This window comes from Stegastes partitus, unplaced genomic scaffold (assembly GCF_000690725.1).
Source record: "Stegastes partitus isolate 25-593 unplaced genomic scaffold, Stegastes_partitus-1.0.2 Scaffold993, whole genome shotgun sequence".
In the NCBI taxonomy this organism is placed as follows: Eukaryota; Metazoa; Chordata; class Actinopteri; family Pomacentridae; genus Stegastes; species Stegastes partitus.
In genome coordinates, this window is record NW_007578724.1 from 134034 (window position 1) to 155341 (window position 21308).

At 40.1% G+C, this 21308-nt stretch overlaps 2 protein-coding genes across 2 annotated transcripts in view; both read left to right on the forward strand.

The window, feature by feature from the left end:
• Positions 1–9394, forward strand: part of cita (citron rho-interacting serine/threonine kinase a) — a 38620-nt gene extending 29226 nt beyond the window's left edge. Inside the window, exons 38-49 of the mRNA XM_008294770.1 lie at positions 24–193; positions 2448–2528; positions 2661–2796; positions 3151–3290; positions 3450–3542; positions 3687–3795; positions 3943–4071; positions 4289–4369; positions 4479–4557; positions 4695–4877; positions 6035–6422; positions 7277–9394. Coding sequence (XP_008292992.1) covers positions 24–193; positions 2448–2528; positions 2661–2796; positions 3151–3290; positions 3450–3542; positions 3687–3795; positions 3943–4071; positions 4289–4369; positions 4479–4557; positions 4695–4877; positions 6035–6422; positions 7277–7300 — 1613 coding nt within the window. The 3' untranslated portion in view covers positions 7301–9394. The remainder of the gene's footprint in view (positions 1–23; positions 194–2447; positions 2529–2660; positions 2797–3150; positions 3291–3449; positions 3543–3686; positions 3796–3942; positions 4072–4288; positions 4370–4478; positions 4558–4694; positions 4878–6034; positions 6423–7276) is intronic.
• A 2143-nt stretch (positions 9395–11537) lies between these two features.
• On the forward strand, positions 11538–14199 carry myl2a (myosin, light chain 2a, regulatory, cardiac, slow). Its single transcript, XM_008294771.1, has 7 exons — positions 11538–11636; positions 12039–12131; positions 12658–12733; positions 12940–13044; positions 13168–13246; positions 13464–13512; positions 13738–14199. Exons 1-7 carry the CDS (start codon positions 11634–11636, stop codon positions 13840–13842), a joined length of 510 nt encoding a protein of 169 aa, XP_008292993.1. The 5' UTR covers positions 11538–11633; the 3' UTR covers positions 13843–14199.
• The last annotated feature ends 7109 nt before the right edge of the window (positions 14200–21308 follow it).

Genomic DNA, 21308 nt, shown 5'->3' on the forward strand with positions numbered 1-21308 from the left:
CCGTTTCTTGTGTCTATACACAGACATCCCTTATGTGTTGAAGCTGGAATCCCATCCCCACACCACATGTTGGCCAGGCCAGTCCCTCTACTTCATGGCTCCCAGCTTCCCTGACAAGCAGCGCTGGGTGGCAGTACTGGAGTCTGTTGTTGCTGGTAGCCGTGGATCTAAAGACAAAGTGGATGCTGATGCTGTAAGTACCAGTGGCATATTAGATGTTTCTTTGGTGTTTCAGGTTTTTAAATATTGAGGTTACTTTAGTGTATCTGAGATGTAACAAAAGCCCAATGCCTCCTTCATACAACACAAGCTTGGTTATTCAGCCCATTTCAAATGGTAACTTTGGTGTGAAAATTGGGTAAAATATATGCCTCCATTAAACATCAGCCAGTGCCTTCACTTCTTTTTCCTCCCCCTCCCTCTTCTTTCTCTCTCTGCATGTTCTCAACATCCACGTCTTGTATTTATTTGTTGTCATTGTCTTTGTTTCTGTGATTATACTGTGCGTGTGTATCTCCATTCAACTCGGTTGTGTGAATCATATTATAGGCAGGTGTTTCTAAAAGACAGAAGAACCTATCCCCTCTGGTTCAGGTACAGTAAGCAGCTGCACGAACGCTTGGGCTTCAGTCGACCGACCGACTGAGCATGCAGTAGCCGTACACATCTACGCATACGACACTGGTGCTCTTTAGTGCAGGTCCACACAGTCCCAGGGTCGGGTACTGAATATGTTGTGTGGGAGTAGCTGGCCTTAAAAAAACAGCTGCATTCACACCTAAAGTTACATAGTGCATGGATGTGAACAGACTGCTATGCACCTTTGACTTGGTGTCCTTTGCTACGTCATGCATGCTTCTGCAAAGGCCATGCGCTGCTTAAACCCCCTTCACTGAAACATGCATACACACACACACCTTTCACAACTTGCACAAGTGTGCAGGCGTCTGCTGTTGGTGCTTATGTGTTTGTTGCAGTTTTAGAAGGAGATTTTCATCTCTCCTACATTATGTGCGGAGTGACCCTTGAAAATAATGTTAGATTTTTTTCCTGAACTGTGTCTCGGCATTTCTCCTTGATTAGCTGAATTTCCTATTCAAATATGCATTTAAAAGTTTCAAATACAGATTTTTTTTTTGCCTGAAAGCACCACACTGCAACTGAATATTATACCAACGTGTTCACATCTTTTTTCATAACCATGGGCAATAATATGTTCCTCTACCAGCCTCCGCTTTTTTTTACAAAGGCTAAGCACAAGATTTTGCACGATAGCTGAAGAATTTTACTCCCATTTAACCACAAGGACATTAGTGAGGTCAGGCATTGAAGTTCGGGGATAAAGCCTCTGGACCAAATTTACTGGGAAAATAGCACTGTGGCATTCACAGGGTTTGTGACTGTAATGGATGATGTGGGAGCTAAGAGCTACCTTCCACTGAGTTCATTACAACCATGGAACATGCAAATATGCTTACACCATGGCTGCTTGCCAATGAAATGTTATTTGTAATCAGACTAAAAATGTAAGTTGTTAATGTGTAGATGTAGCTAAGATTGATCTTGCTTTTACTGTTTTAAACATTCTGAAACATAGCTCCCAAGTCTTGGATTTTCTGCTGTTTGTTAGTCAACATCTAGCTAAACAGGAAGACATTTGCAAGACTCGACCTGACGTTATATAATCCTGACAAGTTTTAAAACTTGTCAAGGAAAAGTAGCAATGCATTGTGAATAAAACTGTATGTCCAGCAGGGATACAGTTGTGTAGCAGCCTCTCTCTCTCTGCTCTGTCACAGACACTCAGATAGTTGCACTCTCAATGTCTCTCTCACTTCCTCACTCTCCACATCTCTTTATTTTCTGTTGGGTTTGGTTGGATTTCTTCCCCAGTCTGCTCAAATTTCCCCTGCAGCTTTTCAGCAGCCTCTTTCTTCTTCCTATTGTTAGGTCATTTGGACTTCCAGATTCACTCAAATATGACTCACATTTAAAATGATGTTGCCATGGTTCTCACTGTGAAAGCTCTTTATCCTTTTTATTGTTAATTTTTCGTTCAAAGTTGCACAAATAACTCCAGGCTCTAAACCTGCAGTTGAATACTGGCATATTAATTTATTATAAGGTGTTAAGGTACGATTTTCAGTGACTGTGGTAAAAAAAAACATTAAATAAGACTGTTAAACAAAATAAAGTTGTGTTGAAAAATATCAAAAAATACTTTGCCTAACCTAAAAACTATGATTTGTTGTGAATTATGTCAATTGTCTGGATCAGACATCCCATCAGCTTGACCTAATGAGGATAATGGATTACTTTGGTGTTTGTGAAGGCTTTCTGGCTGCCATCCTTGCTGGGTTAGCTTGTATTGCGCTGATCTGCAGTCATCTTAACTGGCCTCATTCCCTTGCTCCATGTCTCTCTCTTTCTCTTTCTTGCCTTGATAGAAACTTCTTGGCAATTCTTTGCTGAAGCTGGAGGGTGACGACCGTTTGGACATCAACTGTACTCTGCCGCTCACTGACCAGGTACTGAGATAAAAACCTGCATCAAACAGGAAGTCGGGACTCTCAATAGTCATCTGTCCTCTGATTGCTGTACAACCCAGCTGCGTGTTTCCCTTTTTAAACTCTTATGATCTTCCGTTGTCTTCCACTCAGATCGTCTTGGTTGGCTCTGAGGAGGGCTTGTATGCGCTGAATGTCATAAAGAACTCTTTGACCCACATCCCTGGCCTGACCTCCGTCTTCCAGATCCAGATCCTGAAGGAGCTTGACAAGCTGCTGATGATCACTGGTCAGTAAACTGGAGGCCATTTAAATACCATTACAAGTCATTGTAGGTCATTTTGATTCTTATATTAGTTTCTCATTTTATCATTTCAGTAAGAGTTTCACTATATTATCAGATAGTTTACTTAGCACTACTATCTTGTGTTTCTCTGTTTAAAAAAATACAAAAAAAAAAACAATGATTGTAGACACACAGCTGCTTATCCTTTAAAATCTGATAAACCAAAAATGTACTTGTACATTATGGCTTGATCTTTTAGAAATGTTCACATGTACCTGGGAATAACTGTGTGTGAATGCACTGAAGTAAACAACAGATTGCTTGTATATATCACCATACATCTGTCATGTCATTCAGGGGAGGAGAGGGCTCTGTGTCTGGTGGAGATCAAGAAGGTGAAGCAGTCTTTGTCACAGTCCCATCTCCCAGCTCAGCCTGACCTCAACCCCTTCATCTTTGAGACAGTGAAGGGATGCCACCTCTTCTCCTCTGGAAAGGTGAACCAGGTTGTTGTTGCTTACACCAAACAAAATCCCTCTAGACTGTGATTCAGTCAGAGTTAATGAGCTGCACATCACAGTAATAGCATTGCGGTGTGCTGTCTGATTGCAGATATTTACTGCTGCCCTGATTGCAGAGTTGTTCTTTCTTTACAGATTGATAATGGGACCTGCATCTGTGCCGCTATGCCCAATAAGATTACAATTCTGCGACATAATGAAAGCCTCAACAAGTTCTGCATCAGAAAGGTGAACGAGCCTTAAACGTGAACAGCTAATAGATGATGTCATAACGGAGTGTTGTAGCAGTGTTGATGTTCTGTTTTGCTTCAGGGAGTAATGAGTTTGAAAAGTGGAACGGTAGCAGTTACAAACTTTTGTTTGTATTTGCAGGAAATTGAAACATCCGAACCCTGCAGCTGTATCCACTTCACCGGCTACAGCATCATCATTGGCACCAACAAGTTCTACGAGATTGAGATGAAGCAGTATGTGCTGGAAGGTAGGTCGAATGCTCTTTTGACAGTATTATTTTTTTAATGTTGTTTCTTGGCAACCCAACGTCTGCACGAGTGTGATTCTGTCTCTGTGTGGCTTCAGCATTCACACCTGAACGAGCTCGCTGATCCTGACGATCTTTTTTCTACAGAGTTCCTGGATAAAAACGATGTGACGCTAGCTTCAGCTGTCTTCGCTGCGTCCTCCCACAGCTTCCCCATCTCGATCATCCAGGTCACAACGGCTCCACAGAAGGATGAATACCTGCTCTGTTTCCACGGTTAGATATTTATCTGTGTGGGCATACATGTACAGTACATTGTGTATGCACTGGAGCACATCCACCTGTGGAGAAGCCAACATTTAGCAGTTTGTGTGAGAATCTGTAATCAGTGAATAGTTTTGTTGGCATGCAATTTCTGCTTGACTCTGCTAAAAAAATGTTATTATATTTACAAGAAGTTAGGTTTGAATGGTATGTGAAATTTTTCTTGCAGAGTTTGGTGTGTTTGTGGATTCTTATGGCCGCAGGAGTAGAACTGATGACATCAAATGGAGCCGCCTACCACTCTCATTTGGTTAGTGTAAATCAGGGTTTTTTTTAGCGATACTTCAAAATTTCTTTTTATTTTATGGTTATTTATGTGTCAACATATAAAATGACTGAGTGGTATTTTGGTATTTCAGCCTATAGAGAGCCCTACCTGTTTGTGACCTATTTCAACTCACTGGACGTGATTGAGATTCAGGGACATGCTGCTCTTGGGTAAGATTGTTTTCTCTCTTTTTTTTGTCACATTTCTAAGGTTTTATTACTGCCATGACTCAGGAGACACTTTGAGAAAAATCATCCTTTTCAGTCATGGTGTTCTGAAGGTGTCTGATTTTCTTCTCTGTTTCCAGGCCTCACTCATACGCACACCTGGATATCCCAAACCCACGCTACCTTGGCCCAGCTATCTCCTCTGGGGCCATATACCTGGCCTCGTCCTACCAGAACAAACTCCGGGTCATTTGCTGCAAGGGCAACCTGGTCCAGAGCCAAGAAGGCGGAGGAGATCTGCAGCGTAGCGGCTCCGGACGCAGGTGAGGACAAAGGCTATTTGCTTAATCTGCCCCGAGCTCACAGTCACCTTCTGTTGTCTATAATGCAATCGGGTGTTGTGTTAGTGACATATCTTTTCCACAAGGTGCCTTTAAATTTCAGTTTATTTTTATTTATGCTGCGTCATGAATAGTTTTTTGTTAGCAACTTAAAAGTGTATGAGGCACTGAGTATCAAGAACTGTCAAATAGTGAAAGCTGGATTGATTGTGTGGCCACATGTGTAATGTTGTTGTTATACTTCTTCTTTGACCAAAAACTTGCTGACAGAAATCACATACATATTACCAGACTACTAGGCATACACATACATTTTGTTCATTCCTTTATTCCTCTGTTAAAGGTAAATAAATTAGATGGCCATCTCGCGGGAAATATTAGTAATCCTGCAAATAGAAAATCAATCTTGAGATAAAAGTTGAGATTTATAATGTATATTTCCCTGCATTTATTGAAACACACTACTGATTCATTCATTTACTGTTAGGTCAGGTTTTGTCATCCTGCTAGATTGCATTACACTGGTGTTGTTGACAGGTCACTGGGCATAGCTGGCACTGAAGGGTACAGGTTGGCATCCACTGGTGGTGATGTGTAAAACCTGGCTTTAATGATCTGGTTATAAAACCGGAAAGTAACACCTTCAATTTGTTTTTCTGCAGGAGGAGGAGTTCATTTTTTATCTGTAACAAATCTTAAGATATGTCCTTCTTTATTTTTCTTTATTCTAATAAAATTACTTTTAGGAATACCTCCTGTCACTTGTAGAAAGAAAAATGTTGAATAAAGACTGATTTCTGTTATGTCCCGAGACTGGTCCATTACAATTTGAAGCTCACTAACAACTGCGCTTTGCAAGCCTGTCAGCTTTGTTCTTCACTTATTGTTGTCAGCCACTGACTCTACTCTCATTTAGCAAACTAAATGGAGTTGATGGGTTCAGTCTCTTCTAATTACATATTGTAATGTGCTGTTTGTGAGCTTATTGAATGAGCTTGATTGTGAGTCCATCTATCCCACTACACCCTCTGAGCAGCCTGACTCGGTGCCAAGCAAAGCCCATGACCTGAAACACAAAACACCTTTTCCTTTGACCAATGCTTGTGTGCCCGTCTTTATTCCCCGGTTCCTCCCAACAGTCCTAACAAGCGTGGGCCTCCTTCCTATAATGAGCACATCTCTAAAAGGCTGGCAGCCAATCCTCTAGTCCATGGAGATCCTGGTACGCCTCACCGCTACCGTGAGGCTCGCACAGAGTTTAGGCGGGACAAGTCCCCCAGCCGTCCACTGGAGAGAGAGAAGTCTCCTGGCAGAATGCTGGAGAGCCGGATAGTGGGGTCTCCTGGCAGGGCCATGGCTGACCCCCGGTTAGAGCGCTCCCCGGGCAGAGCCATGGCAGACCCTCGCATGGACCGCTCCCCCGGCCGGATGATGGACGTTCGTAGGGAGAGGTCCCCTGGAAGATTTGAAGAGCGCCAAAGGCTTCATACTGGCTCTGGTCGCACGCCCATAAACCCTGTCAACAAGGTTCGTCAATAATTTCCCCCTGATGCTTGCTATTTATATCCCTGCAGTTGTTGTATGCAGCTGAATGCACGACAGTTACTACTCTATTACAATGAGGATGTAATAGTAGCATTTTTAGGCATGCTACCAATGTAGCGCTATCTCAGCAACTTCTGTGATCACTGACTCTAAATGTAGCGCTCCCTGTTAATATTTCATTTTTAGTGACTTGTATTTACAACTGTTGAATGGAGCTGTAGTAGATAGGTTGACTTAGTTCAAACTTTCATGCTTCCCTGATGATTGATCCAGTGGTGTCTGATACGGAAATTTCCTCTAGCGCCACCAGCGGGCGGAGTGGAATATCTTGACAACAATTGAAAGAAATGCTAGAAAATTTGCTATAGATCTTTAAGGAGGATACCCGGCATCTTTGTATCTTGCAACTAGCATTTTCATCAACCTGAGCTGTACGCAGCTAACTACATGCTAGCAGGTTAAAGTGAACTTTATAGTCTAATAAATGTTACTTGCTAAACATGATATGATGAGTTAACACACAGAGAAAAGTTATATATTACACATACATACAAAACAAAATCATATAGCAAAAGAAATATTCCACAATTCTGGACTAGGTCTACATATTTGAAAAGGAGTGAGAAGAAGTAGATAAACACTTATTTAATCCCACCCCTTTTCCATAAATCACTGATTGATAACTTCCAGTTTCCTAAATATATAGATTCTTTGTGTAGTTGTTATATTGGTGACCTTCAACTGACATATCTCAGATCATTACACTTACCTAAATGATAGTTGTTGCTTGTGTATGTATTAACTCGACTGTATGTGTTTGACTTTTTCTCTTCCAGGTGTGGGACCAATCATCTGTTTGAGACACAGCAGAGCCACATACCCATTACGGACAGAGAAAGTCATCTTTGGAAAGAGAAAGGAAGGAGCAGAGAACCAGTGAGAATGTCACCAACTCATGATGAAACACTGCCACACATCTGTTTTGCCTGAAATCAAAACTGAAAAACCCACAGAGGAAAACATCCGCAGCTGTCAGAACATAGAGCGAGACCTAGGGAAATAAAGAGATGTCATTCGAATCAGGTTATCTTTTTCAATAAAGGTCAACAAAACGCCATATTAACAACTTGAGCAGGGTTTTTTCCAACGTATTTGAGCATGTATTCTCCACTCCGAGAAGGGATTAGTAGTTAGATATGATTTGTTCTTCTACAAAGAAAATCTGAGATATGAGATCTCGAGTTACAACTTGACTTGTTGGGTTTTGCTAGCTTCAGTTAACTCCAGACAGCAGTGACGACACTAGATAAGCACAGCCGTAGCAACTTTATCTTGCAAGTCATGCCTAAATGATTACTAAGTCACCAGTGGCAAGAGGTTTACACAGAATAACATTAACACAACTGGCTCCTTTCCACACTTCAGCTCTGTCCACAGTAGCTATAGATCAGGGCAGATGTGTAGCAGGTCACCTATTGTACATCTAGTCGTACTTCTGGCTCCAGCCCTGCGCTCACATGTCAACACGCAATCATTATCGGCTAATTACAATCATTTTCAGCTCAGTCGTCTGTCGAGACTTTGATCAGTTATGCTGGCAGGACTTGGCTGGAGCACAAAATAACTGAATAAAAATTAAATGAACCCTCCCCGAACAATCCGCCCCGTAGAACCACACAACAGATGATTGTCCGCCCTCAGATAGGTTGACACTAAAACTGCACTACCCACAATCCCCAGCAGCAATGGAGCAGGACCTTTCTAATCCTCCAGAACGCTATCTGACTGTAAATAGACGAGACATAATTTTATATATATTGAGAAGGAATTTCAAGGCTGGATAAGCCATGTCTATTTTTGTTAAAGAAAAAAGTGATAACGTGTCCTCTTGAATGTCCGATGAGTATTCTTTTAATATGTCCAAATGTCCTTTATCAAGTGAGTGATTGTATCTGGATCAAACTCGTGTATGCACTTCCATGTGTCAAAGGCAAAACCTCAGTGCTGAATTAAATGATGGGAGGGAAAAAAGAGATCATGTTTGAAGCTTACAACATAGTACTTGAGCATTTCTTTTTGTACAATGTCCCTTATTATTGTATATAACCCAAAATTGTTTAAGGTAAAGATGAAAATAATCTTTGTTTTCCTTTCCTGATTCGTAAATGGCATGGATATGTATATCTGAAATGAAACAGAGTGTTGTCTTCTGCTTCTGCCTCATTTGGGTTCTATTTTTATTCCACAATTTAACGACGAAGCACGTGAATTATATCTCCTTTCTTTTAGCTATTACCTATTTACACAGTGAATTCATGATATAATTGCTAAATCTCTTCTTTTGCTTTTATTAAGGCACTCTTGGCGAGTTAAAACGTCCAGTCTGATCTGAAAAAGCTAAAATCCATTTAAACTTAGTTGTTTCACTCAGCTGAGGTGATTTTATTTCTGTATATCACATCTGATCTATAGAAATAGAACATTTTTGTGGTTTTTAGTCATGTTTCTTGAATGTAAGCAGATGAGATGCGACACTTTAACTTGCCCGGTGTGTTTGTCAACAGTAAGGCACTCGTTAAGAAGACATTTCTTCAATTTTGACTCAACTATGGTCCTTTTAAGACATTGGGGAAAGAAAAAAAAAACGTCCTGAATGTATTTAAGCCAAGAAGATTGGAGCGGATTCTCTGGTATTATCAAAAAGCACCCAGTGCTACAGATTGCACACATTTTCAGCTGGCCTCTATAGGACTCTGTACAAAAGGGTTTTCCATCTTGTTTGATTTTATTTTTATATTCTTTTTAATATGGATTTGCTTTCACATGATCCTGAATCATAATGCTGTAACGCTGGATATGATATTGATGTCTGCTAACAAATGATTTATTAGCGTTCCCTGTAGAGATTTTGTCACAGAATATTAAATATTATAATCATTGTCTTTCACTTCTAATTTGCCTCCTTATTTTGTACTCGTGTGCCTGTGTAGATGGTGTGAACTTCACGGCCTTTGTTGCTCTCTCTACAAAAAGACAAAAAAGAGAGAAAATGTTGGTATTTGAAGCCATTTTCCCTCTTATCGTGTGCGTCTAGACTCTTTAGGACTGCCAGCGAACTGGCCATTTGTTCACGTCCATTGTGTTAGAAGAGGTTAGTCTATTTATAGGCGTCTGATCGCAGCGCTCAGCCAATGAGACAATAGCCTGCCATTCCAGTAGCTGCAGCGGCTGCTCGGAGCTAAAGCAGAGAAGTTTTCAACAGTAGCATCTGCCTCTGTTAAACAATAACTCGTCTAATTCCGACCCCCTTGTCCGCGACATGCTGTGACATGACACCGATGACATCTGCCGTTAGTTCGTCCGCGGCCGCGTATCTGACAGTGAGAGTGTAAGGAGGCTTTCAGCACCTCTCTTTATATAGATCACACACCTGTGGCCTCACCTCCTAACCTCGGCCCATTCAACTCATTTTCACACACTGTCACTTTTCTCGACCTGGGAGCCGCAAGTCACGCTGGATGACTTGTTAATGGTGCAGAGACATGGCACATTGTAAGGACGTGTTCAGTGTCAGCAGTGTCACACTTCACTATGTCACACCTACCGCTGTTGACATCCCTCAGCTTAGTTTCACAAGCTCTGTCATGCCAATGCCGGCGTGCAGAAGACTGAAGGACATGATTTGAATTGATGCTGTTGCTCCCTTTGCCTGTATTCTGTTTCCTCTCATTATCTGTTTTAAGAATTTAAAGACTGCATGTTTTCCCAAATGGTTTCAGGGACAGAGTGGCTATAATATTTTCTCCATAACCACCCTTAGCTTCAGCAAAAATGGTAATGGGGTAGAGAAAATCTGACACTTAATTTCCTTGAGTATCAGTAAGCAGATTGTAGAATTTCTTTGTCAGGGAGGCATGTGAGCAACTCTGGCTGTTACGCCATCCTGACAGGTCAGTAAATGATTTTTAAGCACTTATCCTTTTTACCAAATGGGGAAAAGAAATCATTGAATATCAAACCAAAGAGCTGCTAAAGATTTCATTGGCAAGAGTTGGTGAATTCCAGCTCCGCTACACCAGAATGTAGGATTTCTCACCTGGTTTTCTAAGCATAAATTATGAGTCAGAAAATATACTGACCTCTGAAATGTTGTCTCTCAAATGGAGTGTTTCTGTCATCTGTTGAACTAGTGTTGCTTTGGATTAAGTACAAAATGTAGTATATACTGTATAAACAATCTGTCGTGTTGATAACAAGCAGAGCAGCATTTCTTTCTTTTTTTTTTTCTGCAGCCGTTACTTCTTAATCTAAGAGGCTGTTTGAAGGTAAAGGTTCCCAAGCTCATTTCTTATTGAGAGGCAGTGCAGCAGTGGAGGCACTTCATCAGCTTATATGAAGCTCTGTTTGTTTGATAAGATGTAAGCAACTTTAAATCTATAATATAGAAATGTACGATATGTGTTCACCTATATGTTCACCAGTCACATACCAGTGATTATTTGTTATGCAATCAGCTTGTCCCTAACTTTCAGCTCCCACTTTGCTAAATTTGAACTTTTGAAGAACCTGGATGATCCACATCAAACATGGTCCAAATATTCTGTTGTAAAATCCCCTGTATTATCAGAGGGAGTCTAATGAGTTTTCTGATATTCTGTTTTGTCTCTTTCTTTCATTTCCAGTAGAAGTCTGTTCAACTTTCAGCAAAAACAGCACAATTTGTCTTTGACAGACAAAGAAAAAAAAAGAACTACACTGAAATATAGACCCACCAGTTTGGCAGATTTTACATTCTGCCTTTTGTTTTTGAATTTACATCACTTCCACTCACTTAAAACCATTGCTGCCTAACATTTAGACAGTCAAGACAATGGTCTGTGGACAGATTAAGTGCTTTAACCTTCAGCCTGCTCTTGATATTCTAGACCAGTTATTCCACTCTCTTTGTCCGATGTCCATCGTGACCGCACGGGCAGAGTGGCTGAGAGATGTGTGTGTGCATGTGGGTGTTGTTGTCGAGCATTCAATTCTGTATGTGCTGTATGAAGCATCATTTACCTGTCACTTCCTAAAGAGGACATAGTTTATAAATATCATCCAGTGGAGCTGAGGGTTGGGGCTACAAAAGGCCACCCACAATCTTCCCATTGTTCACTGGCATCATTGTTGGTCTGACCTCCCAGCTGCTCAGCCATGGTAAGACATTCTGTGTATATGTGTGTGTGTGTGTGTGTGTGTGTGTGTGTGCTGTTAGTTTGTGCGAGGACAGGTGTGGGTTGTTGGCTACAAGGATGCTGCTTTTGTTTTGGATAGATGAATATATTAGAGAACTAATATTCCAACGTTTTCTTTGATGATTTGTAAGATTCACTGAATACCAAGTAGAAGTACTCTTTAACTACCCTGATGTGTCCAACACACACTGATCATTATAGTTTATGTACTTGTGCTGCTGTACACAAACTATTTTCACCGCTTTCTTTCATTAAACCACATAATCTGCTTTATTTCTGTTGTTTGACACGTAGCTTTACCTCAATGAGCATATAGTTTCTGCATCATCTCTCCTCCTTTCTTCACGCTAAAAAAAAAAAAAAGGCCCCCAAGAAAGCCAAGAAGAGGACAGCAGAGGGAGCCAACTCCAACGTGTTCTCCATGTTCGAGCAGGCACAGATCCAGGAATTCAAAGAGGTGAAAGCTGCTGAACCAATTTTTATTTCACTAATTTGCATTTGGCTGAGAATGGCATAAAGGAAAATAAAAAATGTGGAGGGATGTGCGAGCCAGCTCACCGTGTCAAGGATTGTGATCCAAGTGTTTTCTGCATTGAAAATATAAAAGCAATGCGCACAGAAAGGTCTCCGCTTTCCCCGCCATGCCTTTCCTTTTCCGTTGTTCATTGTTGTAGTATGCCCACCTGTCTAGTTCCCCGTCGCTGGCTTGACAGCAGTGAGGCTGCTGGTATGCTGGAATGAGGGTCAGCGGTGAGACGTCCAGACTGTGTCATCAGTGATTAGGCTGCAGATGAACTGCTGGGCATGCCCCGGATGCCACACTGAATCCGAGGGGGCTTTTGCGTTATAAATACTTAGGAGTATTCATCTGTAAAGATGGCGCATGAAATATTCAAGGGGAACCTAAAAATGAGTTCTGGATGGGCTCAGAACATGGCTTTACCATACAGAGAATCACTCATGTGCTGCATCTTTACCTCAAGGCCTTCACCATCATGGACCAGAACAGAGACGGCTTCATTGACAAGAATGATTTGAGGGACACCTTTGCTGCTTTAGGTATGTTTACATCACTCACATTCAGTCTCACAACATGCTGCATTATGTTTTTATTGCCTGCAATGGGGGTGACTGTGAGGATTAATCATGAGCTAAAATGCAAAACAGCAAATCATCAGCACTCAGAGTTCATATTTTTCCTCCAACAACTGAATCCACCCAGTCTGCTTGTGCCGTATGTTCATGCTGAATATTTGGTGCTGCAGGACGTCTGAATGTGAAACAGGAGGAGATAGACGACATGCTCAAAGAGGCTCCTGGCCCGATCAACTTCACCGTCTTCCTCACCATGTTCGGCGAGAAGCTGAAAGGTGACAACGCATCAGCTGGAGATGCTAATTTAAAGCAGTAACGTTACATCTGAGTCACGTAAACAGACCATTAATCTAAATGTGTTAACGTCAAATGTGCAACGGCTGTTTTAACGCATCCAGGTGCCGACCCGGAGGAGACCATCCTCAACGCCTTTAAAGTCTTTGACCCGGAGGGGAAAGGGGTGCTGAGGAAGGACTAGTGAGTGCTTTAACACATTTCTCACATCAGATCAGTTTGAAATATGCAAATTCATTGGAAGCGTGGCTGAGCTTTCACTCACAATTTATGACTCAGTGCGACTGCAATCATTCATCCCAGTATAACTTCACAATGAGTAAAAGACCATTATGACCTGCACATTTCCTCCTGGTGTGAACACGTCATCTCATTTTTTCCCTTTCTCCTCTCTCTCCAGTGTGACACAGATGCTCACAACACAAGCCGACCGATTCTCAGCCGAAGAGGTACATTTGCAGTCTTTTTACACTAATTATTATAATTACAGCAGATTGCTGCGTGGGAGAGTCCAAAACAAAAAACAAAAAATACAAGCACCAACGTCACAGTGACGAGCAACTTTTAGGTCTACGTCAGACACATGCAAAACAACAAAACAACAACAAATGTGTGAATCATCATTACACTCTTTTGTGTTCAGGTGAGTAACATGTGGCCTTTTTGTTGGATAGATGGAGCAGATGTTTACTGCCTTCCCCCCAGATGTGGCAGGAAACCTGGACTACAAGAACCTGGTTCACATCATTACCCATGGAGAGGAAAAGGACCAGGAGTAAACCTTTTCATCAATGTAGTCATCAAATAGAAAGTCAGCCTCTTTACCCATTAATGACTCAAACCCGACCTGAAGGAGATATGGACTATTTACTCAACTTTTATGTTGGCTTCAGTGTTTCTGTGCAGTGCTCTCTCTCTGTCTAAAGACCACAGGAGGTTCCTGACAAAGTGTTTCCTAAAAAAAAGAACAATTGACGGCATCAGCATAGTCTTGCTCTCTTCTGCTTCATCCCACATTCACTAATTAAATTATTTTTCCTTATCATTTTATACACTGAAAACTACTCGCCTGTTTTATTGTCAAATCCACTTGTTCGGTCTGTGCATGTCAGTCTAATAAAAATTTTCGAAGACAAGCCACTGATTTTTTTGTTATTTCTGATTTTTGGAACATTTTATCGGAAGCTTTATTCATGTGAATGGTCCTCATGTGTTTATACAATCATAGGATTACTGCCTGAACGCACGACTATACCAGATATTCCATGTTAGGTAGTGAACTGTGCGGTTGGTGACCCTCTAAAACCCTCCCCAGGGCTCAGTCTGAACCATCCTTGCACCAGTGTTTGTGTGAGCGCACATGTGTGTGTTGTGAAAATGTTTGGCTACTGAAACAAAGGGCTTTAGCCAGACAAAGCCCTGTTGTTATTTTAGTGCCTTGCTGATGTGAGGAAGGTAATGCTATACTAAAGGAAGCCACCCAGTGATCCTCAGCGCCCTCGCCCACCCCGCCTGTCAGACCCCGGCGGGGTGGGTGATACAGGGCGTGAAAATCCCTGGTTGTTCCAGCTGGAGCGTCCACAGACTCCACACTAAAGCGTAGTGTGGCGCAGAGCGGACGAGCTACGTGGGGAATGGTGAGCGATGAGCGTCTGGATCAGCTCGGGTATTAGAGCTCGTATCATGTGTCCTGCTTTAACCGTCTCTAAGTACAGGCTGAGCGAGGGGAGACTTAGGCCACATTTCTCATTCAACCCCTTCTGCATGTAATCTACACTGCAAATCCAGCGACAAAAGGTAGACAAAGTTAGTAACTAGATGATGAACAACATAAACTGTGAGTGGAGACCAAAACAGAGCTCAAAAAACACACAGTGAATACTGGATTTAAATTCATCAGGCGGCTTGAATCACGATCCTGAACAAAAGCTAGTGTCACACTGTGTCTGCAGGGTGTGTAAACCGGGAATCACTTGCTAATGTATTTGTTAACATTAATTATAAAAGGTGATAATACGCCAGATGTTGTTTTCAGATTGTCATGCTCTGATCTCAAATGTGCAAGAAAAGGATGTTAATTAATGCACCTTTAATGTTTGAGTTCTCACATCAGATGCAGCAGAAGTACAGTCGTGCTCAAATGCATTCATACCCTTCCAATAAAGAAAAGGCAAAATTCACAATAGTCACTCAAATAACTAGAAACTGAAGAAAGTAATGATAAATAAAAATTTGATAAATTATAATTTAGGGAAATAAGACATTGCTTTTGAATTGTGGTTGAAAAAAATAATTACAAAAAAAAAAAAAAACTGTTCTGGACAAATTAGAGCACTTTGCTGATGAGCAGTGGGCCAAAATCAGAATACCTGTCAACAGGTGCAGAAGTCTGAGTTACAGAAAACACTTCCCATCATGGTTGTTTGCTTGTTGTTTTAAAAATATAAATATTTCTGTTCAACCACAATTCAAAAGCAATGTCATGATTTTCATTAATGTTTTATTTATTATTGCTTTTGTCAATTTCACCTTCTGTTAGTGACAGCTGTGTTTCACCTTCTTTAATGGGAGGGTATGAATACATTTGAGGACGACTGTATCACGGCGTTACTTACGCAACTGAAATAGATTTCTATCCCATGCGTCCCACTTTCTTTATCTTTGATATAAAAACTCTACCTGTAGGCTAATTCTGAATTCAATGACTGTGTTGTAAGCTACACGCAACAGAGCACCGGAGTGTGATGCTGCAATATGCCGTTTACCATCACACGTTCGCAGGAGTCTGCTTTTAAAATGAGATTTTACTCGACATTACAAAAGCAGTCCACAAAAAAGGGGTAGCTCAGACGATGACATCTTCTTGCAATATCTAATCTAAAACGCCACTGATAGCAGGAGTCGGCTGAGCTCGACTCCTCTGAACCACAACACACTGATTTCCTTGGAAGTTCTATTTTTCAGCTGAGACTACAGCACAGCAAAAGACAGGAAAGGTCAGATAATGTCTTCTGATAGGTGGACTGAGCTTGTTTTATCTTTATGTGAAGAATATTAACATATATCTTGAACAAAGCCAAAGGGATATACGGTGCAGTGCAATATCAAGCAACAAATGCTTCGACTACAGGAGATTTAAAACACTGACTTACACTTAGGTTTCCCATTAGGGAGGTTAAATAGTGACATATGGAGCAGTACACTGTGAGTATGTAGCTGCATAAAGTTAAGGTCAGACTGAATCCATGTTCTGAACTGGATGTGATTGAACAAATACTTCATATTTTTGGAAGTCTGACTCAGAGGCAGAAATGTTTAACCTCAAGATAAACTGAACTTCACTGACAGGCACAAGAAGGACAAATAAATCCTGTTTGGTAGAAACCTTTACTGCTGCACATTGGGTCACTTTCACATTTTTAGACATCTGTGGTTTGGCAGGATGTTCTTGCTTCAAAACAAAATGAAATTACGTCCGCTTGATGATGATGGTGGCAACGTCCAAGATGAAATTCTCTGATGTGTAGCTCATAATTCCCATGTGGTTCACACTTCTCTTCTTTGAGGCTTGACCCTCTTTTGCAGGGAGAATGTTCTGTAACTTTCTCCTCTTGAAATTTGATGTCATGGTCACAAACATACAAATGTCACATCTCAACCCTGCCAAAACCAGTTTTCCACATGCACACAAACACTTTGGTCTTCTGTGGTGTTTTACTGTGTGGCCAACTGTTTGTTGAATTTAACTTTAAAGTTGTTCCTTAGTATATGTCAATAACATTGCTGAGGATAATAACCTATTTGCCAAACATGGAGTAAAATCTTAATTGCATCTCGGAGAAATATCGTTACTCGGGCATTTCTTAGTTTCAAAAATAACCTGTGAAAACACTTAAATAATAGTTGTAGGACCACAAGACACATTGTGGTTTCACTGGTCAGAATAATGGCATATTGTTGTATATTAGTTTTATTATTATTATTATTATTATTATCAATAGTAGTAGTAGTAGTAGTTTCTATAACCACACAATAGACAAAATAATATGACAATAATTAAATTATATATTTTGGCAAGCCAAGCATTACTAAAGGCTATAAAATAATAACTGACTAAACTTTATTTATAAGTTTTCTGACTGTCACCTAGTCTGAATTTCTGTAAAAGTTTGTCTGTGAACACCCTCTAGTGGCCTGATGAAGAACATGAAAGATGAAATAAATCAAATGGGAGCCCTTAATGATAAACAAGTCCTCTTTACATGCCCTTATGGGACAACTTACAAGAACCATACATCTCAATTCTCAAGTAACTCCTCAAAAGCAAACCCCATAAATGTTCGACAGCCGGAAAAAAACGATAACTTCAACAGAAATCCTGTTGAGATTACATGAAAACCTCCAATAATCTCACTGCTGAACATCACACACTAATTCCCTGCAGGAATATTACGGCCGTCATTTATCGAGGGGAGTCTTTCACAGTGTGCTGAAGGTGCAATTAGCACTCTCTACAGAGCTTCTTATTGAGATTTAACACAGTGCTTAAGTGGCATTTAATCTATATTCACCATTGAGAAATAATGGATGAATTTTTGTTCTGTGAGAACTGTGGATTTGTGCTGAGTGTGAGGCTTCTTTTAGCCGCCAGGGGAAATGGGCTGGAAGCAAGTTCTGGGTTCACTCAGTAATGTGAGTGTCGGCATTGAGCTGACAAGAATTTCATGTTTGCTGTTTTTACTCCAGTTTTACTATAATGTGTTGACAAAAATATTTGGAAAAGTCCTTTAAGAGAAGATGCTCACATTTGTATTTTCCTTTGAACATATGTTCTTTATATTCACAGCATATATCAAACTCATGTTGATAATCGTGGGTTCAGAGGCTGAGTTGTGAATGGACAGTAAAGTTCATATTTGTATTTGTATCATCTATGCAATTACACTTGGCTGTTCTTAAAAAGAACCAAGAGGCAACAATGTCCTTTTCCACACATTCAGCAAGACAGATAGTATAAACACACACACACACACAAGCCTAAAGCATAAACTGTAAACAGTACACACAAAGTGATGTGGTTCAAACGGAAGGATGACGGGATAGAAACAATACTTAAAGTCACAAAAACGTAATCAGGCAACTATTTTATTTTGTATTTCTTGTCTATCTATCTATCTATCTATCTATCTATCTATCTATCTATCTATCTATCTAGCTGCTGTAACATGTGCATTCCCTGGTAAAGGTTGAACAAAGCTTATTTAATTCGTTGCAGAATGAACCAGGATCATTGCATTAAAATCAGCAAAATCTGGAAAAAGTTCACAGCTGACCCCCTCAGAATCAACTGATGTTTAGTATGTTTAAAGAAGCAATGCAAAATTTTCATACTATGTATATTTGTCTGAGTTACAGGTCTTAAAATCTTTACCACTTTTCTACTTCTTCAATAAATCTTGCTGCTGATTGGCTGGGTAAAGAAGTAACACAATGCAAATAAACAGATTACTGTAAACTCACTACATTTTTCTCTAGCGCAGTCATGCAACACATTGCTGTTCCTAAATTGAGTAATCACATTACAGTTACCGATCACTTCCAGTTACTACTCTCATTTAAAGTCAGTATAACCTACTCCCAGTACCACCTTGATTCTCTTAGACATGCAATTAAGCGTGTTTCTCACTATGGTATTTTTCTGTGACATAGGGGAGACCGGGGATGGTTGTAACAATCAGAAACGAGCAGTGGTGATGTCATCAATACAGTCCATGCCCACTTACAAATCGAGCTCACTGGTGAAGCCTTGTGTCTCTGAGTTGAAAACTGTCTGTTCTGGAGCCAAAAAACGATTTTTCAGGTAAAAAAGTAAAAGATTTTCATCACAAATATTTTTTGCATAGTGTCCATTGTGTTGTAGATGTAATTGTTTCACTTACATAAGCTCAAGTAGTAGTTTCTCTAGTTTAATTTGATGTGTTAGTGTTAGCTTTGAAGCTAAATGCTAAAAACAGTTCGCTTTTTAATGGCTGCCTGGCATTAGGAGGGTTGTGATGTTCTTTAAACCTTCCCCTTATGTTGACATTTTGTACTGGCCTCCTGTTCAAAAGTGGTTTGTTGATTGTTCCACATATCTCCAAGTGTTCAAATGCTTTTTCACATTAACCTGTTACAGCCGACACAACACACACCAGTGTATACTTTATTATTCTTTATTTTATTGTGTTTATTTGTATTGTATTTAACTTATACTTTGTATTTATTTTATTATCATTATTTTTGTAATCTTACAAGTTTATGGTTCCTTCTTTATTATTCATTAAAGTGCTTCCATACATTTATTGGTGTGGATCTTTTTTGAGCATAATAATTTAATTGTTACATCCATCCTCAAATAGTGTTACAACTCACCAGGGGTACTGGGGTAGGTTGTTACAACATACCTCTTTGTATTTGACTTTAATTTACATAATCTGTGATGGTGTAGTAGAAGTCCAAGTGTATGTCATTTATAGCAGAAAAATATGGGTACCGCATGTCAAAATGTGAGATCTCCAGCACAAAGAACCACTGAGTTACACTTGCATAAACAAAAAGTGTTACTGTCATCCCCGGTCTCCCCAACTCTTTGAACTGATTTTTACCGATTTCTCTGTTGGCTTTGTGGGAAAACTTTCTGATAGATAATAACAGAAACAGAGGGATTTGTGCTGATATGTGGGTATATGTAAGGTTTAATGTTGTACTGTGACCTGGCATTAGATGACAATAAATCTTCAGGCAACAGAAACTCTCTTGTTATTTCACTTAGTTTACATCAGAGAGGGTGGTTTTCATAAAGATTTTATTGTTTTACATATATAATAATTAGTATATTATTAGATATTATAATATAAATTGATGCACAAATTTATCCAACCATTTGAACTTCTATAAATGTGACTCCCCCAATTACATGTGTAAAGCCTTAGTCTCTTTCCAGATAAACTCGGGAGAACATCCTGACTCACTTGATGAGAAACTGGGACATCAGCAGCGACATCATCCTCATCAACTGAGTCGCTGAGAGAGTCTGATTCAGAATCAGTATCATCAAACTCATCCCACCAGCAGAATCGTTTGATCTGATGATCGTCATCTTCCTCCTCTCTCTACCAACGTCTTGATCCTTCAGGCTGAGGATCATCTGCTTCTACTTCCAGGATTACCTCCTAGGTTACTCTGTTTCGACAATCAGGTTGTTTTCAATGTAGTCAATGACAACGTCGTTAACATAGTCAGTGGAGATGTTGTCAAAAATGTCACTCAACGTAGCCAGCAATGGTTCCTCTACTCGCGAGTTGTCTGTCGAAGCAGGTCATTAAATAAAGGGGCAGCCTCCGTATATTACAACCTCAAATATTTGTCCCATTGTGGCCAGGCTGAATGGAATCCCTAATCCCACGAGCGGAGTCGTTTGGTCTGATTACCATCATCTTCTTCTTCCTCCTATCTCTGCCATCATCTTGATTCTTCACGCTGAGGATCATCAGCTTCCTGGATTTCCTCCTCTGCTCTGATATTTACGTCGATAGCAGTTCAGTAAACACAGGAGCATCCTCAAAATGTGCCTCAATTATTTGTGGGATGTTGGCCAGGATGAATGGAATCCCTGCAAGGTGTTCTAAGACAATTTTGGCACAATTCATAAGAATCAAACTGGAAATCAGTAGTTCAGTTTCCCTCAGATATCTTATTTAAAACTTGCTAAACTGTATATCATAACTATGTCAGAAAAGAAATAATGAAGCAGTTATTTAGGGTTAGAAGGCATGTCAAAACTGTCCCCTCTGTTGTCCATTTTTTTCCTGAATCGATAGGAAAAAGAACTAGAAACTTCTTCGACATTGCCATTCTGTGGCAGCTACTTCAATTCTACAGTTGTTCAGTTCAATTCCATTCAATTCAAAAAACTGGCATAAACCCCTGTGTTTGTGCCATCTTGTTTTGAAGTGTTGTGGTGGATTATATGATCTATGTACAAAATACATTGTAAGATTGTAGATCATAACTGAGCCCGTTGAGCATTGGTTTCCCTCGAATAAATACATTTTTAAAAATTAGTAAGTAAAAGATAAGATAAAATCAGATAAACTTCATTAATCCTTCACCAGAGAAGTTTTACATGTTACAGAATAGAATAGAATAAAATAGAATAGAATAGAATAGAATAGAATAGAATAGAATAGAATGATTAGAATAGAAT

Bases quoted from the DNA above. Each gene is read 5' to 3' on its own strand.
- myl2a (XM_008294771.1), top strand. The intron at 12,132-12,657 runs GTGAAAGCTGCT...CTTTACCTCAAG, and splicing joins AGATCCAGGAATTCAAAGAG to GCCTTCACCATCATGGACCA. The intron at 13,247-13,463 runs GTGAGTGCTTTA...CTCTCTCTCCAG, and splicing joins GGGGTGCTGAGGAAGGACTA to TGTGACACAGATGCTCACAA.